The 25,088-nt window shown below is 38.6% G+C and overlaps 1 protein-coding gene across 1 annotated transcript in view; it reads left to right on the plus strand.

Moving 5' to 3' along the window:
* The window catches only part of CNTNAP5 (contactin associated protein family member 5), a 798,328-nt gene that overhangs the window by 680,083 nt on the left and 93,157 nt on the right, over window positions 1-25,088 (plus strand). Inside the window, exons 18-19 of the mRNA XM_055316368.1 lie at window positions 12,492-12,731; window positions 20,484-20,705. Of these exons, the coding sequence (XP_055172343.1) occupies window positions 12,492-12,731; window positions 20,484-20,705 (462 nt within the window). The remainder of the gene's footprint in view (window positions 1-12,491; window positions 12,732-20,483; window positions 20,706-25,088) is intronic.

Raw genomic sequence — 25,088 nt, forward strand, 5'->3', positions numbered from 1 at the left:
GGAGCTGGAGTGATAATTGTAAAAATGAAAGTAAGTCCAGGTCTTTCTGGAAAATAAAATCAGTACTCCCTGGACATTCAAGGACCTGATCTGAGGGAAAAAGGAAGGTGAGAAGTTGTTTATGCATTTTTCCAAAGCCAAGGTGCCATTGAGTGTTAACTATCAGGGAGACTCTAGGTTGGAAAAAAGCAGACCCAGCAAGACACGCGGATGCTGGAACCCTACCTGCAGCCTAGGGAGCCTGTTTTGATTTCTCCAAGGCTTTGTCAACATAGCTGAGGATTCAGAGAGGGCGGTAGAGGGATGCCTAGGTGGCTCAGTGGTTCAGGGTCTGCCTTTGCCTCAGGGCATGATCTCAGGGTCCTGGGATTAAGTTCCACATCAGGCTCCCTGAAGGGAGCCTGCTTCTCCTTCTGCCTGTGTATCTACCTCTCTCTGTGTGTCTCCCATGAATAAATAATATCCTTAAAAAAAAGGAGAAGAAGGTGAGAAAGCCCTTGAGTAGAGTGATGGAGGGGAAGAAAATGTAATGGAAATCCTCTGCAAAGTGTTACTGGCAGATTTACACTGAGTTCACATGTTATTACCAAGTTCCTTCTGATTCAAAAAGGAAAAGATTTGACTTCAAAGCCACTTGTGTAGGGGAAGGCAATTTTATAGAAGAGGTGACAAGTGCCACATTTGGATTCAGCTTTCTTCATCATCCAGGTGCCAGGCTAAATGGTGAGGGTCGTCTCAGGACCTATTTATGGTGTAGAGAAAGGCTTAGGAACCCAGAGTAGACATAGAAATGTGCTGTTCAGGTTCCCCTTTAAGAAGGACCTGTTGCCCTGCCATGGGAAGGCCGTTGACAGATGGTCTTCATGTGTCTGCTTCTTCAGGAGCTGCCTCAGCTGCAGAGAAACCCCTGGTCACAGTCACATCCATTCTAAGGGTGTCACATACAATGACCATTTGAGTCCATGGCAGAAAGCTTTGGCCATTTGGGCCCAAAGAGGTACAACTCTCATGGGTTTTTCTAATTCTAGTGTTCTCTGTGGGTTTTTCTAGATTGTTGTCAGGTCTGCACTGCAGTTCTCACCTCCCCTGTCCCCTTCCTGCTTTCTTCCCCTCCCATCTACAGGTGTGGTCCCCAAGGGCACCCCTAACATACCTCTTGCCCCTTTAACTTCATCCACAGCATGCTTGCTGAAGAATCCAGCCTAAGCCAGAATCATGTAGATTTCTTGTACCACACACACATTAAAAAAAAAAGGTAAAAAAAAAAAAGGTAAAAAAAAAAAGGTAGTAATCTTCTTAAGCAAAGTTTATTCTTCATTTCTCCACAGGACTAGCTACAATGTAACTCCTCCTCCCTCTTTCTTTTCTAAAACACTCTTTAAAGCTGATGGGTTCCTTAGAGTCCAGTTTGCATTGTTTTCATTTCTACCTTTTTAATGGTCCTATTCTTCAAAGTAGGATGCGCACCTTTACCCCTGATCTACTTGGCAGATTCCTCTTCATTAATGGCACAGGTTTTTGATGATTCAGATCAACCGTCTTCTCATAGGGGAAGGTACTTCCACTCCACCCTCTACCTGTGATCATACCCATCACACCAGCTTATAATGATCTGGTTATTACCACTCTCCCCCTAGTGGTTTCCTTGTGGTCATAGTGTCTAATTTGCCTTTACATCTTTGTGCATGGTGCAGGTTCTCTGATACATTTTGAATTCAGTACATGTATAATGAAAGTGACTGAATGCAAAGTCCCAGAAATGCTGGCCCTTTTACTACTGGCTTTATGTTAAGACATTTACCTTTTCTGAGCCTCAGTTATCCCATCTGTCCACTGGGCTTAATAACCAACACTTCAGAAATCAGTTGCAAAGCTTAAATGAACATTTTTTCTCCTACTTGGAATTCCCTATCAAGCAAGGGCTATTAAAAAGGAGTTGCAAGCAAAGTGTCAATTTCAATGGGAATCATTTGTGCCCACACCCCAGGGGGATAATGAGACACTGCTTTGTCTGAAAATTTATGAGATTTGACATTTAAAGGACACATTTAATTAATGCAATAGCTCCCAGGGGAGGGATCCTGCCCCACACTGGGTTTTATCCCTTCTTTGCACAAATCAGCAAAAGTGTCCCCACGTGGTAGTGTATCTGATGCCTCAAAAGCTGAGGTAGGGCCTTTATAAAACGGAAAGTTACAATCGCTGTTGTCTTAGCAACTGGCTTTCAAAGGGAAAGGAATTTTCAAAACCCCATTTTCAAATTCTTACCTGGTACCCACAAGCTTGCTCCGAGGTGATGTCACCTTTGTGATTGCTGTCGTTTTCCCTCTGCTCCGGTGGGTGTACAGGGCCTTATTTCTGGAGAATCCTATCGGATCAGAGGAGGTGCTCAGGCCAGTCCCTCCGTTCGTGATTGAACGATACTGTACGTTTTAGGAAATAGACTGAGAGCCGTCCACTTCCAACACCCATTTGTGGAGACATCTGAGCAATCATGACCTTCTGGGACAGCCCTTCTCTCAGCCTATGCTGCCAGTGAGGCAGCTGCAAAAAGCCAAACCAGTTCTTTTTTTCTTTATTGGAATAATTTTCAGTTTTTAATTGAAGTAATTTTTTAAACAAAGTTTATTTTTTTGTTCATTCAAGTAGCAGCCTTATCCTTTCCTTCCTTTCTGTCCAAATGGCTCTATGAACCAAAAGTTCTTCATAACAGATTATGCACCATTTTGCCAGATTGGGGAGGAAACACTGCAAAGTATCTGATCCTGTCCCTCCATTTGCCACTGTGTCCTTCCTCTTTTCTCTATTTTTTTGGAAACCATTCATTTAACAAATATTTTCTGAGCATATTCTCCGTTATCAGCCCAAGAGTAGGCAACAGGACCATAAAAATGAATAAGATCCATTTGCTATTTAAGAAGTACAGGCTTTGGGGCAGCCCTGGTGACTCAGCAGTTTAGCACCGCCTTCAGCCCAGGGCCTGATCCTTGAGACCCGGGATCGAGTCCCACATCAGGCTCCCTGTATGGAGCCTGGTTCTCCTTCTGCCTGTGTCTCTGCCTGTCTCTCTCTCTCTGTATCTCTCATGAATAAATAAATAAAATCTTTTAAAAAAGGTTTAAGAAGTTCAAGCTTTGAATGGGGAGGAGGGGTTTCAAGCAAGGTGCCTTAGGGTGTGTTATGGGGGTGCATATCCAAGGAGGGCTGAGCAGGGCTTAGGGGGCATGGCTCTCAGGTCTATTCAGGCTATCCTTCATAAAAGTGCTGTTCACCAGGCCATCTTTGGAGTTATGTCCTCTACTCAGAGAAATTATTTTCATCTCTACTGGATAAATATCACCTATGATTTTTGCTTTATTTCCAAATTTCAGCTATTTTTTTTTCTAACAAGAGAGCTGCTTCTTACATATAACGGTGTGTCCGTAGTCACACTGCAGCCATCACTTCCCCAAAGGAAGCTTGGAGTACGAAAGTGCCCCAAAGTGATTGCTGCAGAAACGCTTTAATGTGTCATGACAATATTAATAAATTGGATGGTAAAAAGTGGCTGCCCCCGACTTGCTGATGCTACTATCCTATTTGGTGAAATGCAGCCTTTTAAAAATATATATTTTAGTGTGTCCTGGTGTCACCCATAAAATCACTCTGGGCCAGGTGAAATATTAGAGAAAATTCTGAAAGCTTAAAATTATGGAATTTTTCCTTTATCTGCTTATTCCTTTGAATGAGTCTGTCCTTTAGCTTCTGGGACAATATCTATTCTCAGTAGGGCCATGATGGAAAAGACTAACCAGCGATTGCCAGGGGCCGAAGCAGGTGGGAAATCCAGATATTGATGTTAATAGGACAATGACTTGGCCAGGTAGCCAGCTGGGAAGAATGTAGGTGCTCCAGCTGATTCTAGTAATGACCTGAAGCTCATATGGTATTTCGTATCCAGTTGCTCTTGCAAGAAGGGCAATAATCCCTCCTCTTTCACAGGAGCCTTTGTAACTTTTCTTTGAAGCTCTTTTTGATAGTGATTTTTCATCTTCAAAAACTTTGGCAGAAGGGAGTACAGTGAGGCATGACTTGGCACTCAGCTTTGCAAGATGGGAGAGGATCATTTTGTCAAAATGGCACTCGTGGCTACTCTAGACCAATAATTACAATTATGGGAACTTTTCTGCCCCATCATCATGATACTCTTTTGGGGGTGCCTCCAAACAATATGCAAAGCAATAATCAGCCACCTTGGACTGCACTGGGCTTTGTTCTCTATGGCTTCACATTAGCAACAAAAACAGAAATACAATTCAAGTGTGTGCTTCTTTCTTTCCCCTCCTCCTGAATTGTAAATAATAACCGAATGGAGATTTCCACAGAGGGTTTATTTAGCACTCCGGGCAAAATATTGTGCCCTGCCACCATTCTGTTAAAAAGAAAGCAAATGTTTGTTTGGGGCCAGTAGTCTTGAAAAAAAAAAAAAAAAAACAATAAAAAAGGAAGGCTTTTTGCAGAAAATCCAAATAGCAAGATAAATACATCCTACACACCCATACCCCATACCCCTACACAAACATGCTAAAGCTGTCAAAAGTATCCTTTAATATCCAAATACCACATGGTACTAAAACACTTTTAGAGATACACACAATTCTATAGCAAGAAGTTTCATTTGAAACTTGATATAATAAATTATTTCTAAAATGACTTTTAGAAGGAGACCAACAGTGTTATACACAATATACATAATAAATGAAAATATTGATTTTAAATTACACAATCAATTATGCAAATGCATGCCTCCTGAAAATTAGTCAATAATACCTCCAAGTACTCTTATCAGACGCAGCCAATATTAGCACTGTATGAGATTTTCCAGGCATTGTTCACGGTTCTTACATACATTTAAATACCCTTAGGAAACACTGTACAATATTACTATTTGTGGATATATTTACATAAATGATATATTTATAAGTATTATACCACAGCTTTCTCACTGTTTTTTGTTTTTGTTTTCTTTTTTACCTCAAATGTTCTGTAGAAACCATAGCATGTCAATATAAATAGCATATTAACAGCTATATAGTGTTTTACCTAATATTTTCAGTTTTTGCTTATTTAGTTGCTATGTTTGTTTTATGTCTTTAATGCATCTAGAATTTGTTTAAGATTCTGAGGTAGGATTGTAATTTTATTTATTTTCCAAAATAATATTTTCCCATCTCCATTTATTTCATGGTTCCTCTTTTTCATAGTTACTTAGAACTCCAATGTACATTATAATGTAAAAAAAAATCTTTCTATATAAAGAGTCTATCTCTGTATTTCTTAGAAATGTCTGGTTTTACGGGGTGCTTGGCTGGCTTAGTTGGTAGAGCATGCAACTCTTGATCCTGGGGTTGTGAGTTCCAGCCCCATGTTGGGTGTAGAGCTTACTAAAAAACAGAAACAGAACCAAAAAAACAAAACCCAGGAATTTCTGATTTCTGTTTTATTTATTTATTTATTTATTTATTTATTTATTTATTTATTTATTCACGAGAGACAGAGAGAGAGAGAGGCAGAGGCACAGGCAGAAGGAGAAGCAGGCTCCATGCAGGGAGCCTAACGTGGGCCTTGATCCCAAGTCTGCAGGATCAGGCCCTGGGCTGAAGGGAGTGCTAAACTACTGAGCCACCCAGGCTGCCCTATCTACATTCTTATACTTTCATTTTAATTGTAATAGTTTGTCATTATTGTTTTGGGATTATTTTCTAGGTAGATAATTATACTATTTGTGTACATAATGAAGTATTTGTAATGACTATGTATGAAATAAAATTAATTATATTTGGGTGTAATCATCACCCTTTCTTCATTTTGGGGTGTTTCCTTAAAAAGGTAGAACAAGGCCAATGATAATAATATTTTCATGGGTCTTGATACATGTTGCTGAATTGTTCTTGAAAAGATTTTCATAGCATTTATTTCCACCAAACATAAATAGGAAATACTTTCAATTTGCTGTTAGTGATACTAAGTTATTAATCTCTTTCCCAAATTTTTGAGGAGGATTAGTGTTTTATTTGAGGTTCCACAATTTGTAGTGAGGATTACATCAGAAAATGTCTCTAAAGCACAATCCTCAGAAGGTGCTTTATAAGAAGTAACTTCTTAGGGGCACCCTGGCAGCTCAGTCCATTAAACGTCTGCCTTCAGCTTAGGTCATGATCCCAGGGTCCTGATATACTCCTACATCTGCTCTTCTGTTCATCGGCAGCCTACTCCCTTCCCTCCAACTTGTGATCTTTCTTTCTTTCTTTCTTTCTTTCTTTCTTTCTTTCTTTCTTTCTTTCTTCTTTCTCTCTCTCTCTCTCCCTCTCTCCCTCTCTCCCTCCTTTACTCTCATAAATAAGTAAGTAAATAAATAAATAAAATCTTAAAAGAAGTAAGCTCTTAGTTCAAATTGACTACTGCCTCATTATTTTACCTTTTCAACATCCAGTTAATGCCACACCTATATTATGAAATGGTATGTGTTGATTGACTTATGAACAAGCAATCACTATATCTGGCCAAACTCAACCAGATGCCTGCCTTGTTCTTACATAAATGATATTTTAGAATTAAAGTTTCTACTAGGATTTCCTTCTGGAGCCAAGACTCTGTCAGTTGGAGGAGCAGGATAAGAGCATATGATAGCTGATGGCTAGTATATTTGTTTTTATTCTTCATGTATATTCTAAATCTGCTGCCAGTTTAGAATTTGGAATCTAGGTGGTAAATATACCAATGGTTGAGTTGGCTGTTGTAATTTCTATAAAAAAACAGCTACTCCAAGTTCAAAGTCAAAAATCCAAGCAAGAAAAGAAGGCAGGGAAAAAAAAGAAAAGAAAGAGTTATTATCTTTATGAATCAGGAGCCCAACCTGGCACATTCAGTGTTTTATCAGAAGAGTTCTCAACAAAGGAGTTTTTCTTGAGCATAGGGAGGAAAGATAGCAGGCACCCAGAAGAGAAATAGAGACTTTTGCACTTGGTACCAAAGATCACAAAAAATTAAGATGTTCCTCTGGAAGTGATGAGCATTTACGGAGCTGATGGAGCATTTATGGAGCTTATGGAGGTTTTCTAAGGCAGGCTTAGAATGGTGATAGTGACATTTTTAAGAGTTGATTCATTCTCAGTTGATGGAAATGACATCATAATGAACAGGCTTGATACCAAGGGCCAACTATGGAGAATGTAGATTGCTTCTAGCTAGGCCAGTCAACTAATGGTGATAGTTATCCAGAAGAGTGAGGTAGAAGTTCAGAGAATAAATTCATGCATGTATATTACTTGCTGGAAGAAACCATGTTAGGGATAAGGATAAGAAGTTAGAAGAACCATTTAGTAATAGTACTGGCTCAAGTTGTCTAGTCAAATCAATCATTTTAGGATTTTAGAGCTCTCAGGTATGCAGGCTTTGAAGATCAAGAGATCTCAGTGAGATGCTGGGCTCTGCCACATAAAATCTGATTCTTGACTCTGGCCAAAGCAATGTCTCTGACACTAAGTTTCAACTAGATAAGTTTCAACTAGGTGAGGTGAATAATATGAAAAATATCTCCTTTTCATTTGGGTATTCAGTGAGTTAGTGATAAAGTTCCTAACAAATAAATATGTTTGAAATGTATTTTTTTAATTAGAAGCATTGTTCTGATTCTCTGTCAGCTTGCAGATTAAATGCAAGCCTCAAAAACATGGCTTTCAGCTGCTTTAAGGATGATGCTACAGTTTTATTGTTGTTCTTCCTCTTCCAACCTTTTAGTGAACTCTAGACAAGAGATACGCAAGTAAAAAGCAAAGTATCGAAGAATAGCAGTTGAAGAGCACCTAGATGGTTCAGTGATTGAGCTGAATGATTGAGTGATTGAGTGAATGATTGAGTGATTGAGTGATTGAGAACAATGCTTCTAATTAAAAAAATACATTTCAAACATATTTATTTGTTAGGAACTTTATCACTAACTCACTGAATACCCAAATGAAAAGGAGATATTTTTCATATTATTCACCTCACCTAGTTGAAACCTTTGGCTTTGAACCTTTGGCTCAGGTTGTGATCCCAGGCTCCTTAGATTGAGTCCCACATGAGGCTTCTCTGCCTATGTCTCTGCCTCTCTCTGTGTCTCTTATGAATAAATAAATAAATAAATCTTAAAGAAAAGAAAAGAACAGCATTTGAAAAATCAAAAACCTACAAGGGCCTGGAAGGCCATATGAATGAATGAAGTGATCCTGATGGAGATGTGGCTAAGTGGAGATTAAATTCCCCATCTTAAGGGAACTGACCACAGTGCAGCTGTGGCTGAACTTTGCTGTGCAGGAAAGCAGGGTTACTGATAACAGATCTTCTGATTTTTTCTCAAAGATGTATTAGAGTTTTTAAAAATATTTCTCATTTACAAAAAAAAATAGCAACTAATTAAAATAATTAAATACTGGATGGCAGAAGATATGTGAGGAAAGAACATGTGTATATGAGTGCAGGTATGTATGTTTGTAATAGTAGGGATAGAGTACTATGAGCCCTTGAATGCATGGGGAAGATACCATACCACATAAATGTAAAGTACATGAATAGATCCAAAGTCAATATAGACCACACGGCACTGGGAATCCACTATTAGTTCAGCAGGCCTGGTGCAGTGAAGTCAGAGAAGGAATGTGGGAGGACGAAGCTGCAACAGTAAGTGGAGGCCAGATCTTTCATTCTGTATCATCTGTACAATAGAATTTGAACTTGATTGTGAGGACAATTAATTGTCTCTGAAGAGCATTAAATAGGAATGGTAAAATCAAGTTTTCAAATTTGGTTGATCTTTTTTTTTTTAAGATTTTATTTATTTATTCATGAGAGAAACAGAGAGAGAGAGAGGGAGAGAGAGAAAGGTGGAGACACAGGAAGAGGGAGAAGCTGGCTCCACACAGGGAGCCTGACATGGGACTCGATCCCCGGACTCCAGGATCATGCCTGGGCCAAAGGCAGGTGCTAAACTGCTGAGCCACCCGGGCTGAGCCACCAGCCGTTGGTTGATCTTTCTGATTCCAAAGTGATGAATGGAGAAGAAGAGTCAGGACTGAGGGTAGAAAGATTAGTTAGAAGGTTGTTAAAGTGGGCAGCCTGGGTGGCTCAGTGGTTTAGCACCGCCTTTGGCCCAGGGCATGATCCTGGAGACCCAGGATCCAGTCCCATGTCGGGCTCCCTGTGTGGAGACTGCTTCTCCCTCTGCCTGTGTCTCTGCCTCTCTCTCTCTCTCTCTCTCTCTCTCTCTCTCTCTCTTTCTCTCTCTCTCTCATGAATAAATAAATCTTAAAAAAAAAAAAAAGAAGGTTGTTAAAGGGAGTCCAGTTGAGGTGAGGAAGATTGTACTAGGACCATGGCTCTAGGTATATAAAGAAGCAGATGGCACTCTATGTTAACTATATTGGCATTAAAAGAAGAAGGGAAGAAGCAGCAGCCAGAGATACCTGGGAGGGCAAATCCATAGGTGCTTGGTTTGGGGGTTGGGAAAGATTGTGAGTGAGAAGGGAGAGGAAGATTATGGCTGCATCTCTGTTGAGTATTCAAGGTTCACAAAAGATTTACACCTGTAACAAAACCCTGCACATAGCAAGTAAAGTCAGAAAAAGGAGAGCACCAACAACCTGATTGGGTGTGAGTGTGTGGGCAAGAAGCATATTTCTGGAATTATTCTATTCTTAGTCTACCTATTACCTCTCCATAAAGAAAGAGGAGACTGACCTCCAGTTTTTATCCTTTGTAAAGAATGAAAAGCAGTCAGGTGAAAACTGAACTTTAGTTCATTGCACAATTTACTTCATAGTTCTTTGCATCATGTGTTTTGTCAGCATCTCAGAGTGAAATGATCCACTTGTTTTGGGTCATTCTCTCCATACTTCTGTATGTCTCAAACCTCAAGGAGTGTATTTCTGCCAGAGAAAAGGCCCCAGCCGCTTTCATCTCCATTTATAAACTTGTTGACTAAGTCACACATAAGAAAATGTGCAGTAGATCTTGCATTCTCCACCTCTGCTAGGAAAAAAAAAAAGTGCCACTAACAAGATATATGAAGAGTTATTCAAATCTACCACAGAGAGTGACTGCAAAATAAGGGGGAAAAAAACCAAGACAAAACATTTGACTACATAAATCCTCTCCTCTTTATTCTGCACAATCTCTGGGAAAGAAATAATGAACCTTCCTTTATGATCTGCTTGTATTTATAATTGATTTATCTTGTGGTTAAAAGTAGATTTACTCACTAAAACTGAGACAGACAGGAACATGCAATTTGGGTTTGACCTCCTGGCCTTTTTGGCTATCACTTATCAGATCTGAAAATACAGTAGAATTTCAGCATTATTTCAGAATAAAAGAGTAGGTTAATTCTTTTGAAGCATTATGTCTGTCAGTAGATGCAGCCAGTGACTGCCATACACATAGTTATATGTTTATAGATCTCTTGTGATTCAGGGAGGGCACAGTACTCCCTCAACCCCACCTGATACTCCCATCAACCCCATTTCCAATTATTTCTTTGTCCACCCTGCCAGGCGGACTGATGCGAAGAATGTCTAGGTTACCTAACTCATTTATTTAACTTACCGCTTTGTTTCCTGTTTAACATTTATATTCCTGGTCTGAAATGACACATTTGGAATTCTCATATGTATCCACCTTTGTGGGACTATATTTTTATCTGGTCATTTGCTAGTTCAAGATTTAATAGAGTTGTAAGGCCAGAAATTAATGAGGCTCAGAAAAGAGAATTGATGGATACAGAAAATAAATGATAAACCTATCCTGCCTGTTGTTTTTGTCTCTGTTAGTACACTTTGTAGACCTTGAAGACTTGAGGGTGCCCTCCAGTTATCCGTCTGTGTGGACTTGAGCTCACAGTGTTGAATTTAAAGCCTGTATCTTTAAAGGCAGGCTGGACCCGTGTCTTCTCAGGGATCTCCCAGAACTCCAAACACCAAATAAATACTTGCTAATGGGGGCAGCCCAGGTGGCTCAGTGGTTTAGCACCGCCTTTGGCCCAGGGCATGATCCTGAAGACCTGGGATCGAGTCCCACATCGGGCTCCCTGCATGGAGCCTGCTTCTTTTTGCCTCTGCCTGTGTTTTTGCCTCTCTCTCTCTCTCTCTCTCTGTGTCTCATGAATAAATAAATAAAATCTTAAAAATATATTTTAAAAAAAGTACTTGCTGATGGGATTTAGCTTAATTTCTTGGCTTGTGTTTCTCAATGTACATTTTTCTGATATCAGAGGTTTAGGCTAGTAGAATCTTGGATTTTCAGTGGTAACAAAATCCTCTGTCACTTTGAATCCACTCCATTCTTGAATAATTTACAAGTATTGTGACTCTCTCTGAAAACTTCATAATATGCCTGCAACAGAAAGTCGGGTTAGTATCCTGTCCTGTGTTCCAGGAGAACACATTTGCCTTCCAAACAACACGACATGTATATATGTCTGTGTGTATGTAAACAACCTTGTTCCAGTCATTGTAAGGGCTCAGAAGTCATAGCAAAAAGTAATGATTGAGCACGTGCTATATTCCATTATCTTCATTAAGCTTTACTGTAAACACACTAAACAGACATATTTTATAGATTTAGTAGATAAAACTGAGGTGAACAGTGGTCAACATGGCTAATCATCTAATGACATGGAGTATGACTCCATTATCTATCTGTCCTAAAGCCTAATGCAAGCACTGCATGAGCAACATAAAGCTTATTGCAGTTTTCTAAGTTGATGTTGATAGCTTGCTTCTAACTCTGTCAGAAGGGACAATCTGCTTGAGCATTCTACTTCAGACAGAAGTCCACTATAGACTATGTCATGACACATTTTATTTCATTTACAAGGAACATGGTGATCTGAAATTTCTGTCTGAAACATGTAAAGTATAGGATTACACATGAAATATAATCTTTCCTTGTTTCTTTCCTCCCTCTTCCTTCCTTTTTTCCTCCCTCCTTCTCTCTTACTTTTTCTTTTTGCTTCCTTTCTTTCCCTTCTTTCTTTCTTCTTAAAGATTTATTTATTTGAGAGAAAGAGAGAGAGAGAGAGAAGGGGGAGGAGCAGAGGGAGAGAATTCTCAAGAAGACTTCCCGCTGAGAATGGAGTCTGACATGGGGCTTAATCCCATGACCCTATGATCATAACTTGAGCAGAAACCAAGAGTCAAACGCTCAACCAACTGAGACATCCAGGCACCCCATTTTTTTTGTTTTGCTTTGTTTCGATTTTTGGAGTTAGGGGTGAGGAGATTCCCAACATGGAAAGAAGTGCATTTTGCACATGCTATTTGAATTCCTAGTTCTCATTGGAACCTGTAATGGAAAAGTTCAACACAGTATGACAACAGAACAATGCTTAACTGTTACAAGTGTCAATATTAAACCTAGAAGAATTGAACTGTATGGCATCTTACTTTTTTTTGTTCCTTTTATTTCTCATTTCTTAGGGGGAACGTCATCAAGGCAGAAAGGCTTCCTAGGATGCATACGCTCCTTACACTTGAATGGGCAGAAACTGGACCTGGAAGAGAGGGCAAAGGTGACATCTGGAGTCCGGCCAGGATGCCCGGGCCATTGCAGCACTTATGGTAGCATTTGTCACAATGGGGGCAAATGTGTGGAAAAGTACAGTGGATACTTCTGTGATTGCACCAATTCACCATATGAAGGGCCCTTTTGCAAAAAAGGTACAGTTGGCACCTCTGTTTTTCTCCTGTGCTGTATTGCAGTACCTACAAGCCATGGCCAAGTCATGCCCTTAGTCCTCAAGTGATCATTCATCTTCGTCAGTTTTGCTCTGTTTAAAGACTCTGTGTAGCCCCTCAAAATAATTACATATATACATTTTCACTGTGTGCGGACATTGGCAGTGCAACTAATCTGGGTTGATAGTAATAGTGCAACACCATCTTCTTGCTGAACACTGGGAGAGGTGAACTTCATTTCTGTTGTATGAACCCTATAGTTTTTTTTGTTTGTTTTGTTTTTGGTTTTAATGAGCCCTGTTGTGAGGGGCACACTAATCATTCCAGTTCCAATTCCTTAGCCCACATGTATAATCAGAATTGTAGAATCTACTCCTAGAAGAGCCTTAGGGATCCTTGAGTCACTTTAAAGCATTTTTACAATAGGGAACTTATAGGTAAATTAGTGGGAACAATATCACATATTTAATAAAATCTCCCTATTCTGCAGGTGATGTGAGTGGGGCCTGAAGCTTTAAAAGCCCTGCCTGAAGATTCACATTTAGTTCATTAAAGTGCTGTGAATGGAACACAGTGATCAAAATCCCTGTCTCAGTATTTCTACATCCTTTCCTAATCTTATGAATTCATTGCATGGACAAAACTAACAATTATAGATATGTATCTTGAACGAGTAGTGATGGTCATGGTGTAAATTCTCTAGAAAATTCAAGATAACTCTACCAACTATAAAACTGCATTATTCAGTATAAACAGTATTTTTTTCAAATACAAGGGCAAAAGATTAGGTCTTCCATCTTTGCAGGATTTAAAGTTTATTTTATCCATGGGGGAAAATGTTTGTTAAGCAAATAATGTAAACAGTATTTTGAAAGCAGCATTTAAACTATTAAAATAAAATGTTTTAATTACTTTGAAACACCATTTACATACAAACAATGATGGCAATTATACATAATTCTTGTTAATTCATTAGAATGTATTTCCCAAACACCTCTACCAAACAATGCTTTATTTAGTCCAATTTACTGTTGGAACTTAAAAACAATAGACAAAAGAAGAGCACCCAGTGTTCTTCTCATTGAAGGACTCTGTAATTTGAGCTCTTCATCATTTACTGACCTTCTCTGCAGTTATGTTGAATTACTTGCTTGTTATTGTTTGAGAAGCATTGAACTTCTTGGGAGAAAATTAATGGTACAAATTTTAGGGCCAACAGCATGTTGGGACCTGCATGGAGCTTGACATAAAGTGGCCCCATCACAGTACGTGTTGAACGTGAGCTAAGACAAGCAAAGCACCACTGGATTTTCATACTGAGGAAGGTATCTGAATAAATGCCCCTAAAAAAATTTAAATGCCACGTTAGTTTGGACCCACATGGCCAGAAGGAGTAAACACAGAATAAACACTACCAGGACTGCTTACAAAGGTATACTAGAATTATTTTACAGGCTCTATACCCAAGTTCTGTTTGGGAAAACGAAGCAAAACAAAAGCAAACAAACAAAAAAACAGTAGGATTCTACATTTCTCCAGGGACATTGTTCAACCATCTCATAGATCATATTGTTCTAAATTTAGCCTAATTTTTCATTGGGTTTTATTTTTTCCCTGAAACAACTCCAATTACCTTCTGTCCATACCACCATATCTTTTGGCTGCATATGTTAAAGCAGCCTCTGTGCTCTCTCCCCACTTTTTACTTTGATCTATAACAAAAATAGATCAATATGTGCTTAGCCTTCTCAGCTTGCTTCATTTTTCACAGTTCCAAACTTTCTCCCCTTTCTCATAAACCTAAGGCAATGATTCCCTGTATGTTCAGTAGCTGCAGATATGTAGGATGAACCTTTTAACCAAGTCTTCTAGCCATACGAGTTGCCTGGGGGAAATGTCGCTTGGAATGGAAGAAAGAGCCATTAGCTAGGAGGTAGTCCTGAACAAGGGTGCTGTCTATTGGGTTATCTTCTATGTTAACTTACCAGGGCATGTAAATTTTAGGGGGTGCAAATACTGGAAATAAATGAGGTGGAATTGCCAATACCTGAGGCAGAACCATGATCCATTGACCTATTTTTTGTTTCTGATTATAGTACAAAGTAATAATAATCATGCAATTAGCAGTGATTATTGACTGCAACATACATTCCTCATAATGAACCTAATGGGGAAGATATCAACATATTGAGAACATTGAAGTTCACAGAAGTTTAATAACTTGCTAATAAATGTCAGGGCTGGAGACACATCCAGCATCTTTGTATTTTCTTTTTTCTCTTTAAAACTCTAATTTCATTCTGTAGAGGAATATGGCCATAGGATTCAAATATGTTTTTTTTTCCTTTTACTGAGGTGTAATTTTCGTACATTAAAATCCATCCTTTTAAATTGTATAATGCAATGATTTTTAGCATATTCACAAAGTTGCACAACCAAACTATTATCTAATTTCAGACTACTTTTCATCACTCCAAGAAGGAATCCTATACTCATTAGTAGCTCCCCCTCCTTCACCTCTCCTCTCTGTCCTTGGAAACAACTGATTTATTTTCTGTCACTAAGGATTTACTTATTCTGGTTATTTCATATAAATGGAATCATACACTATGTTTCTTTTTTATGCTAGTTTCTTTCACTTAGCATGTTTCCAAGGTTCATCCATGTTGTAGCATTTTTCTTTTGTTCCTTTTTTTATTTTCAGAGTATTTTATTCCATTATGTGGCTACAACACATTTTGTTGACCTGTTCTTTATTTAGTTGATGGACATCAGGATGTTTTCATTTCTTTGGTTAATATAAATAATGTTGCTCTTAACATTCAGGTACATGTTTTTGTGTGGATTTATGTTTTCTGTTTTCTTGAGTGTATACCTAGAAGCAGGATTACTTCGGTCATATGGTAACTATATGTTTAAATTTTTGAGGATATTGGCACAGTGTTTTCAAAGTGGCTGCTCCATTTTACATTCTTACCAGCACAGTATAAGGATTCCACTTTATCCAAATCCTCACCATTTGCTATTATCCTCCTTTTGATAAAAGACATATTATTGTGAATGTGTAAAATAGTACCTCATTGTGGTTTTGACTTGTCTTTCCCTAATGACTAAAAACAATGGAAATCTTTTCATGTTCTTATTGGCTGTTTGTATACCTTCTGTGATGAAATGTTTTTTTTTTTTCAAAGTTTTGCCCATTTTTTGAGGGTTATTTTTCTTTTTATTGTTTAGTTGTAGGGATTTGCGTATTCTAAATACGATTTGCACATTAGATATATACTTTGCAAATATTTTCTCTCTTTTTCGTATTCTTGATAGTATCTTGGGAAGCAAAATGTTTTTAATTCTCCTAACATCCAGTTCTTAATGTTTTCTTTTTGTTGCTTGTGCTTTTGGTTTTAGGGCTAACAAATTATTGCCTCACTGAAGGTCCTGAAGATTTATGTCCATGGTTTCTTCTAAGAGTTCTATAGTTTTAGCTTTTATATTTCGTCTTTTATCCAGTTTGAGTTCATTTTTGTAGATGGTATGAGGTAAGGGTTCAGCTTCATTCTTTTGCCTGTGGATATCCAGGTAGTCTGACACCATTTATTAAAGTATATGTTACTTTAGCCCCCTTCCACCGCCACCATTATAGGAAGAATCTAGGTATGACAGTCTTAGTGGTATCATTTTTTTTCTAATTAAAAAGTTAGACAATGTATTTGGAATTCTACTTGGAAATATATATAGGAATTTAGGGAAAAAATCTAATTACTCAAAGACAAACATTAAAAAGAAAATCTGATTTCCTTCTCTTTTCTTTGCATTTAATCTAGTGGCAATAATTCTGTATTCATATCTACATTTTATATCTTAAATTTTATTTACTTCATTTAATAGACATTTCTATATAATTCATCAGTTTTAATGATCTCAATGTATTTCATGCCATGGGGTTGCCTCTGCTTACTTAGTCCCCAGAACAGTTTAGCTTAACAATAGTGGCACAATTCTGTACTTGATCTGCCTAAATTCAGAACCTGGCTCATCTACAATCTATATTGTGTGATGCCATTTGTGTAACTCACCTCCCAATCTCTCATTTTATCACCTATAAAATAAGAAAATTAAAAAACTCTTCACAGAGGGTTGTGATGAACATTTAATGATCATTTCACAAAGCACTCAGGATAATGCCTGACAAATAAAGTCTCACTAAGTGCTAGCTCTTATTATTGTTTTGGAATTTTAGATTACCCCAACTTTTGCACATAAATAATGCTGTGATAAATGCATACATTAATTAGTTTCTTGGTAATGGAATTTCAGTGAAAAAATAGTATCTATATTTAGGTACACTTAGCCAGTTGCCAAAAACCTGTTGAAAAATTCTTTCATATTTACCTCCCTGCCAATATATATCACTTTTTTTTTTACTTTTCATTACCAAAAAACATAATTCTCTGTAATAATAAGGAGAGTTTCAGAACCCTCATTCACCCATGAATGAGCTTCAAAAATGATCAACTCATGACCATTTTGATTTCATCTATACACTCACATCGTCTTCTCTTCCTTTATTATTTTGAAGCAAACTTCAAATATCACATCATTTCATCTATAAATATTACAACATGTATTGCTAAAAGATAAAAGCTTATTAAAAACACAGATCCACAGGATCATTATTGTAAGAAAAATGAGTAATGTCTAGTATTATGAAATATCCACTCAGCATTCAAATTGCCAACTGTTTCATTTATTTTTAGTTTGATGTCTTGCTAAATTAATTATAGTTTGACTGCTTTCTAAGTAATCACTAGCTTCCTCACTACCTTTATGCTTATTCTAATTCTAAATTCTATCATTATTATTAAGACCAGCTATTATCTATTGAGTTCCTACTATGTGTCATGCTTCTACGTGATGTTTTCAGTGCTTCTTCCCACTGCAAGAATGAATCCATCCCTACTTGTATCTGAGGTTATGAGCTGAGATTTTTTTTTTAATTTTTTTTTTTATTTATTTACGATAGTCACACAGAGAGAGAGAAAGGCAGAGACACAGGCAGAGGGAGAAGCAGGCTCCATGCATTGGGAGCCCGACGTGGGATTCGATCCCGGGTCTCCAGGATCACGCCCTGAGCCAAAGGCAGGCGCCAAGCTGCTGCGCCACCCAGGGATCCCTATGAGCTGAGATTGAGTGGGATCCTGTGAGAGTGTTAGAGAAGGGATACAGTCAGGTGCCAGTTCTCATCTGTCAGACTTCACAGCTGGCTCAGATACATGCTCTTTTCAGTGCCACACTGTTTCCTAGCTGTTTCCCTTAGTTCACTGCACACTTTACTCCTGGTCAGTGTTGGTCAAGCTACTGTGGCCACAGAGACCTCCAGATCCAGGAATCATTGGCTCTGTCACACACATCACACTCTAGGCTATCTTCCATTGTATTTTGTTTTGTTTTGTTTTTTGTTTGTTTTGTTTTGTTTGATAAGTATCCTTTCTTGTCAGAAGCCTATCAGCATAATTATTTCTACTGGGTTGGTGCTCAGTAGATATTGCTAATATTGGTTCTGTGGCCTTGGAGTAACATGACGGTCATTGATGATCACATCCAATTTAGGAGTTTTCTTCTAATGAGCCCAGTAATTTTGTGTGTTCAGACAAATCACTCAGAGAGCTTAAATATGGTCAGGGAACTTAAACTCTTAGATTATAAAATGTAAGAAACTTAGAGAATAATAGAATCCAGGTGTTTTGCTGAAGGAAGCTTTATGTTGAAATTGACAGTATCTAAACATTAGACATCAAAATTAAACATTAAGAATAATTAGAACTGGGACTAGGGGAGAAAGGAAGATAGAAACTTGGTAGGACATTTCTAGTTTAAAAGCGGTTCACATTTTAATTTCCTGTCCTAAGTATTAAGACAAAATGTAATATATGTGCCCATATCGAATATGCTATTCATAACAGAATGCTCTGAATTATAGTTACATTTGAATACACTCACAACATCAAATAAAAGCCATTATTCAGTTAAGTAAGGAGATAGTAGCTCAAAATACAGGCCAAATGTCCCTGAGGAAATTTACTCAAGGAAAGTGCTTGAATCAAGCTGATGATTAACCGGGATCCTCACTGTCACAAGTCTCTGCTGCATATCTTTGTAATCAGGCATACTGATGTCGTAACTCGAATGATAAATGCAGAGCATATTCTAGGAACCTTTAGTCAAAATGAACTGGTATTCCCAATCTGCTAAGCAATATGCATAAAATGCAACTTTATTTTTTTGGCACTCTTACAGGCTGTTATAGAATTTTCACAAAGGCTGAACAAATTTGCAATAGAATTAGTAAGAGAAATCCAGATTTGATTATGTTCTAGGTGTCACCAACTCAATCAGGGAATTTCACGGGGAATTAGAAAAACTCCACATATCATTCAAGAAAAAGAGAAATCAATCATGCCTATATGGGTTCATGTTTACTGTGCTATCTTTATGATAGGAGGTTGCCTCCAGAATCAAGTATGTTATTCTATGAAGGAAACTTTCCTCCATGACCTGGTACTATATTACCATATAGAGATAAACGTGAAAGAGAACTTAAGAGCAACCTGGATTGAAAAAAAAAAAAGAATATGTCAGTGTTTGGATGGATACTGTAAAGGAAATTGGGATGGTTTCAGGTTAAAGTCTCTTCTCATGTGGAGAGCCTGAAGGTTCCAACTGTAGTGTCTATCTCTTGTAAGTACTATACACATATTATCTCATTTATCCCCCATAAATGCTGTTGAAGTGGGTGTGATACTTCCCATTCACCAGGTGACAAAACAGTCTCCACAGGGGTTCACTAACTGGCTTGGGACCACACAGCCAGGATGGTATTGAGGTTTCAGATCCAAAACCGAAGCCATACTTCCACCAGACTAAAACAATAATCTGATGTTTTAATGAGTGCATGATACAGGGAAGGTGGGTGATTTGCACATTCCTGCTAATTGAATGTCATTGGTTTGTAGATGCTGCCTTTCTCCACAGTGGTGACAAACTCCATCCAACATGTTATGCTACAGGAATTGACTCCCATAGGAAGGCCTGCTTGCTTAAGTTTTTGCTGTCTTTGGAATTAAATACCAATTCTTAGACATACACACACACACATACACATATAAGAGTCTGGGGGTTAGCTACTCATGCCTTTTCTATTAGTTCCACAGATTCCCTGTCTTCTGTTTCTGGGGAATTACTGCTGCCTCCCCCAGTGTCCTATTTTCAGTAACTTAGAACTCACTCACAATCTTCCTAACACACCAGAAAAGCACAAGCTGGAACCGTTAGAATCTCAGTTTTGAAACTAAGAAAGTCTCAGTAAAATTGATCTCTACTATGCTGGAGGCAGGGACAGTTCATCTTTGCTTCTTGAGAAATCAGCCTGGCACATGGTGGTTACCCCACAGATGTATGTTAAACTTGAACTAAACTTCAGAATTCAAATCTCAGCTCTCTTTTCTTAGCTATGCAACCTTGTTCAAGGTGCTTAACCTCTGCAAGCCTCATGTTTCTCATTTGTAAATGAGAGTAATGACTTCTGACACTTCAAACTTATTGTGGAAAGCATATTATATAATTCAGGTGAAAACCCTTACATGGTACTTGATGCATAGCAAACAATAAACAGTTATTGCTGTCTTTAATAATCGACTAAATGTTGCAATGTGTGCATTCCTCTCTTCTATTTTTCAGAGGTTTCTGCTGTTTTTGAGGCTGGCACTTCAGTTACTTATATGTTTCAGGAACCCTACCCAGTGACCAAAAATATAAGCCTCTCATCCTCAGCGATTTACGCAGATGCGGCTCCATCCAAGGAAAATATTGCATTTAGCTTTGTGACAGCCCAGGCACCCAGCCTCTTGCTCTACATCAATTCTTCTCAGGATTACCTGGCTGTCCTGCTCTGCAAGAATGGTGAGTACTGACAAGCATGAAGCCTGATGGAGTGTCACAGTGGGCTAGAGGGACAGTGCATGCCCTCCAGAACCCTGCATAATTTCTACCTAAATTTGGTCCCACCTGGGCAGCTTAATTCCAGACCTCCAGCCAAAGTCTTGATTGTACTTTACCTTTATGACTTGCAATTGGTATTCAGGGCCAGTGTCAATTCATTGCTGAAGTCTCAAATGCATTGACTTTAATTTGCCTCATCTGTGTAGCAGTAATTTTTTATTATTTATTCTGTGCTGGAATCCATTAAGTGTAGAGGAGACAATCATAAGCATATCTGAATTTCAGAAGGACACTCGTCACATATATCGTGTCATCTTTGCTGCAGTCTCCTTTATTAAAGGCTGTTAAAACAACTAGCATAAATGCAGCTGTATTAAAAGAAGTTGATTGCCTAGGTCTTGGAAAGAAATGGTATATGTGAATCATAACCTGGTGCAATGTGGGGCATGGTGCTGAGAACCAGACTTTGAAGACAACGTGCACAAAATGGAATATGCAAAGGTTAGATGGGTACAGAGCCTGGGACCCACTTCATGCAAGGGATGTTGAAGGACACCAGTTCTGACAGCTGTAAGGAGAAATGAGATTTTCTTCCCTCACTGTGTATTTCCACCTCACAATGAGGAGGGTTGTTTATATAGTCATGGTCAAGGGCATTGTGAGATCAAAATCCTAGGGGATGGAACAACAGAACAAAGAGGGCAAAGACATGGACATCCCTATAGTCTGGTCTCAAATAACACGTTCCCATGATCAAGAGCATGTTCTTCCTCCTTCTGTAATTTGCTGATATAATGAGAGTAGCCCAGGTTTTAGAACCATCCCCTGGGATGGACTGTGATGGGGCAGAGAAAGGAGGCTTGAATTTTGCATCACACCCTCTGCCTTCTCTAGACCTTAGGACAGAGAAGAGACTCCACAGAGACTCCAGCTATTTCTCTTGCTCTTCTTTTTTTATGTGGGGTTGGGGTGGGGGTGGGTATTATTCTTTTTTGCTTCATCTTGCTTTCTGACTAGGGCACTGAAAATAAAGACTGATGTGTGGACCTAATGCAAGGATCAAAACTGGTGGGCATAGGAGTTGAATCATGCCTGAAGTACATTAATAATAACAGTGGCTCACTAACGATAACAGGACTCATTCATTCTAAGAGCAAATGTAAGGGAAGGAATAAAGAGAGAGAGAGGACCTGGGGTACTGACTGACCACTCCAAGACTATCTGATCTTGAAGAGCCTGTAAGACAAAAAAGAACCATTATGGGTTATTAGACCTCTTATTTATCAGCAGACCTTTGTATGATTAGAACCATTATATTAACTTGTCACATCTTAAACTTTGCCCCCATAATGTCTCTGTGAGGTGGATAAGTCTGGCTGAGGATGCTGAGGCATAGATTAACTAATTAACATAGGCCAGCCAAATAATTCATGACACAGTTGGGGCCAGAAGCTAGATCTCCTGATAATCAGCTCCTCTGTCTTTCCTCTAAGCTAGACCATTCTGCTGTGACGTAGCTGAACTATAGTAAGATAGTTACAGAACACTGAGATGCACGATCTTCCCCAAACCTTCTTTTAGGTGTGATTTCATGGCACATTGGTACCTGCCAGGCTGTGCCTATTGATACAGACATTGCGTAACAGGAATAACTATATCCAATTACATATACATACTACTCCATATGCTCTCTCTCTCTCTCTTTACACACACACACACACACACATGCACATTCTGGGCACTATTCTCTTTTTTTTAATAATAAATTTATTTTTTATTGGTGTTCAATTTGCCAACTTACAGAATAACACCCAGTACTCATCCCGTCAAGTGCCCCCTCAGTGCCCGCCACCCAGTCACCCCCACCCCATGCCCTCCTCCCCTTCCACCACCACTAGTTCGTTTCCCAGAGTTAGGAGTCTTCCATGTTCTGTCTCCCTTTCTGATATTTCCTACCCATTTCATCTCTCTTCCTCTCTATTCCCTTTCACTATTATTTATATTCCCCAAATGAATGAGACCATATAATGTTTGTCCTTCTCCGATTGACTTATTTCACTCAGCATAATACCCTCCAGTTCCATCCACGTCGAAGTAAATGGTGGGTATTTGTCATTTCTAATGGCTGAGTAATATTCCATTGTATACATAAATCTGGGCACTATTCTAATTAATGTGGACATCTCTTAATTCTCACAACAATCTTATGTGGTTGATGGTATTAATCTCATAGCTCCAGAAACTAAGGCATGCAGACACTACATAACTTGCTTAAATTCTCACAGCAAGTAAGTGAAAGAGTTAGAATTCAATCCTCCCTCCCTGACTTTGGTAGCATATTTTGTGTTGTTGTTGTTGTTGTTTTTAAGATTTTATTTATTTATTAATGAGAGACACAGAAAGAGAGAGAGGCAGAGACACAGGCAGAGGGAGAAGTAGGCTCCCTGCAAGGAGCCCATGCAGGACTCAGTCCTCAATCCCGGGATCAGGACTTGAGCCAAAGGCCGACGCTAACCACTGAGAAATCCAGGTGTCCAGTGTATTTTGTGTTCTTAAACCACAGCTCTAAATGAAGGGTGTTATTTATTTTCTGAAACACAGTGTGTTTTAAATAACCTGAATTTATTTAATTGGGAAGAAGTCTTGAATTTGACCTGATCGCCTATTTTCTTATACTCTAAAGCCTCACTTCCCTGAAAATTCTACTTGACCCCATAGAAATTTGCATTTTCTAAGCACTGGCTAAGTACAGGAAGCAAGGAGATATTTGTGCCATCTTTGTTTGCTTTTTTGTTTTAAGCTCAGTCTCCCAGGGCAAGTGTGAAAGTTCAGGCTTCATATCTGACTCTGCATCAAGGAAGACAGGTGTCCAGGCGGTGGCTAGTCATGGAGTGCTGTGCCCTCCTTCCCCTCACTCTGCCTCAGAGAACCTCCTCCCCCAATGCTCTGAGGAACTCTTGTCACACTGGGCAGTGGTAGATGCATTCATGATTTAGGATCCTGGGCATTTCCTGCCATCTTATCCTATAGAGATGCAGTAGAAGTATTCATTCATTCATTCATTCATTCATTCCCTCACCAACTCACAGCACAGTATCAGGAACTGTGGAGAGCAAGAAAAATAAACAGGATACTATGCTGTCTAAATATGATAAGGAAAAAGAGAGACTCAAAGAGAGACTTATGGTTTTTGATGGACAATCTAGATACATGAAGGAATCAGATTGTCCAGATTTTGCAAGCAATCTAACCAGAAGTTAGATTTTTGAGAATGAATCTCCTAGGGATTCAGGGGTTAAAACAATAGGGCAAATGCCTTGAGCAAGAGTGGATTTCTTGTCATCAGAGGTCTTCAAAAAGTAATTAAATGACAATTTGTTGGAGAAACTATAATAAGAATTCTGGCAGTGGATGAGAGAGAAAAATAATCTGAGTTTCTTTCCAAGTCTAAGATTTTGTGATTCTCTATTCCCTTCTTATGTAGTCTTACATTTATATTTCTTTCTGCTGGAGCTGCATTTGCAGCCTTTGAAATGTTTCTACAAGGAATTCATAATTGCTCATGGTATTAGGCCACTGACCTAATTGCCAGTAAATAATATGGGAACCCTGCTTCATGAAAAGCTAGGAATACATTTAATAACACGTTGATAGACTTCAGTGAGAAATATACCCCTGGAAATACTAATGGAAGTTAAGAATACCTGTACCTTGGGAAAACAAAACAAAATAAAACAAAACAAAAAGATAGCAAACATGGTAAAGGGTTAACTAGGGAAGGTCTTTCTCTGGAAGGGTTTTATAAGATTGATTCACACCTCTCTGAGATGAAGTTAAGAGTTTTCTATTAGTGCAGGTTTCTTAACCTTTCTTTGGGTTAAGACACCTCTGGGAATCTTATGGAAATTATGATGAGAGGATCACACTTAAAAAGAGTGCTTTTTGTTCTCCCCAGGAGGAAGGAAATGCCCATGGCCATGTCATACAAAATGGCTCCAATTTCAGCACTGTGGGTTAAGAAGCCAGGAGGTGGAGACAAGTGTATGAACTGCATAAATACTGAACAAAATCCTTGGCTTGCAAATCTATTTAATATGGGTATACAGGCTAGAGGAGAGAAGAGAGAGCAGTGGGACTCAAAGTCATACTTCCAAGTCTCTCCCTGGCAGGGGTTTGGTTTGGCACGTCTGGAATTTTTCTTTGCCCTTTATCATTTTTCTTGAAATTTCTCCAACTAGAGACTTATTCAGGTTAAATTGTAGCTGTCTTTTCGAATGAAAACAGGTCCTTTTTCCTAGAAGATGAAAAGGATTTTCATTTCTGGGATGGAAGATTAGAGAATGA

Source organism: Nyctereutes procyonoides, unplaced genomic scaffold (assembly GCF_905146905.1).
Source record: "Nyctereutes procyonoides isolate TBG_1078 unplaced genomic scaffold, NYPRO_anot_genome, whole genome shotgun sequence".
Lineage (NCBI taxonomy): Eukaryota > Metazoa > Chordata > Mammalia > Carnivora > Canidae > Nyctereutes > Nyctereutes procyonoides.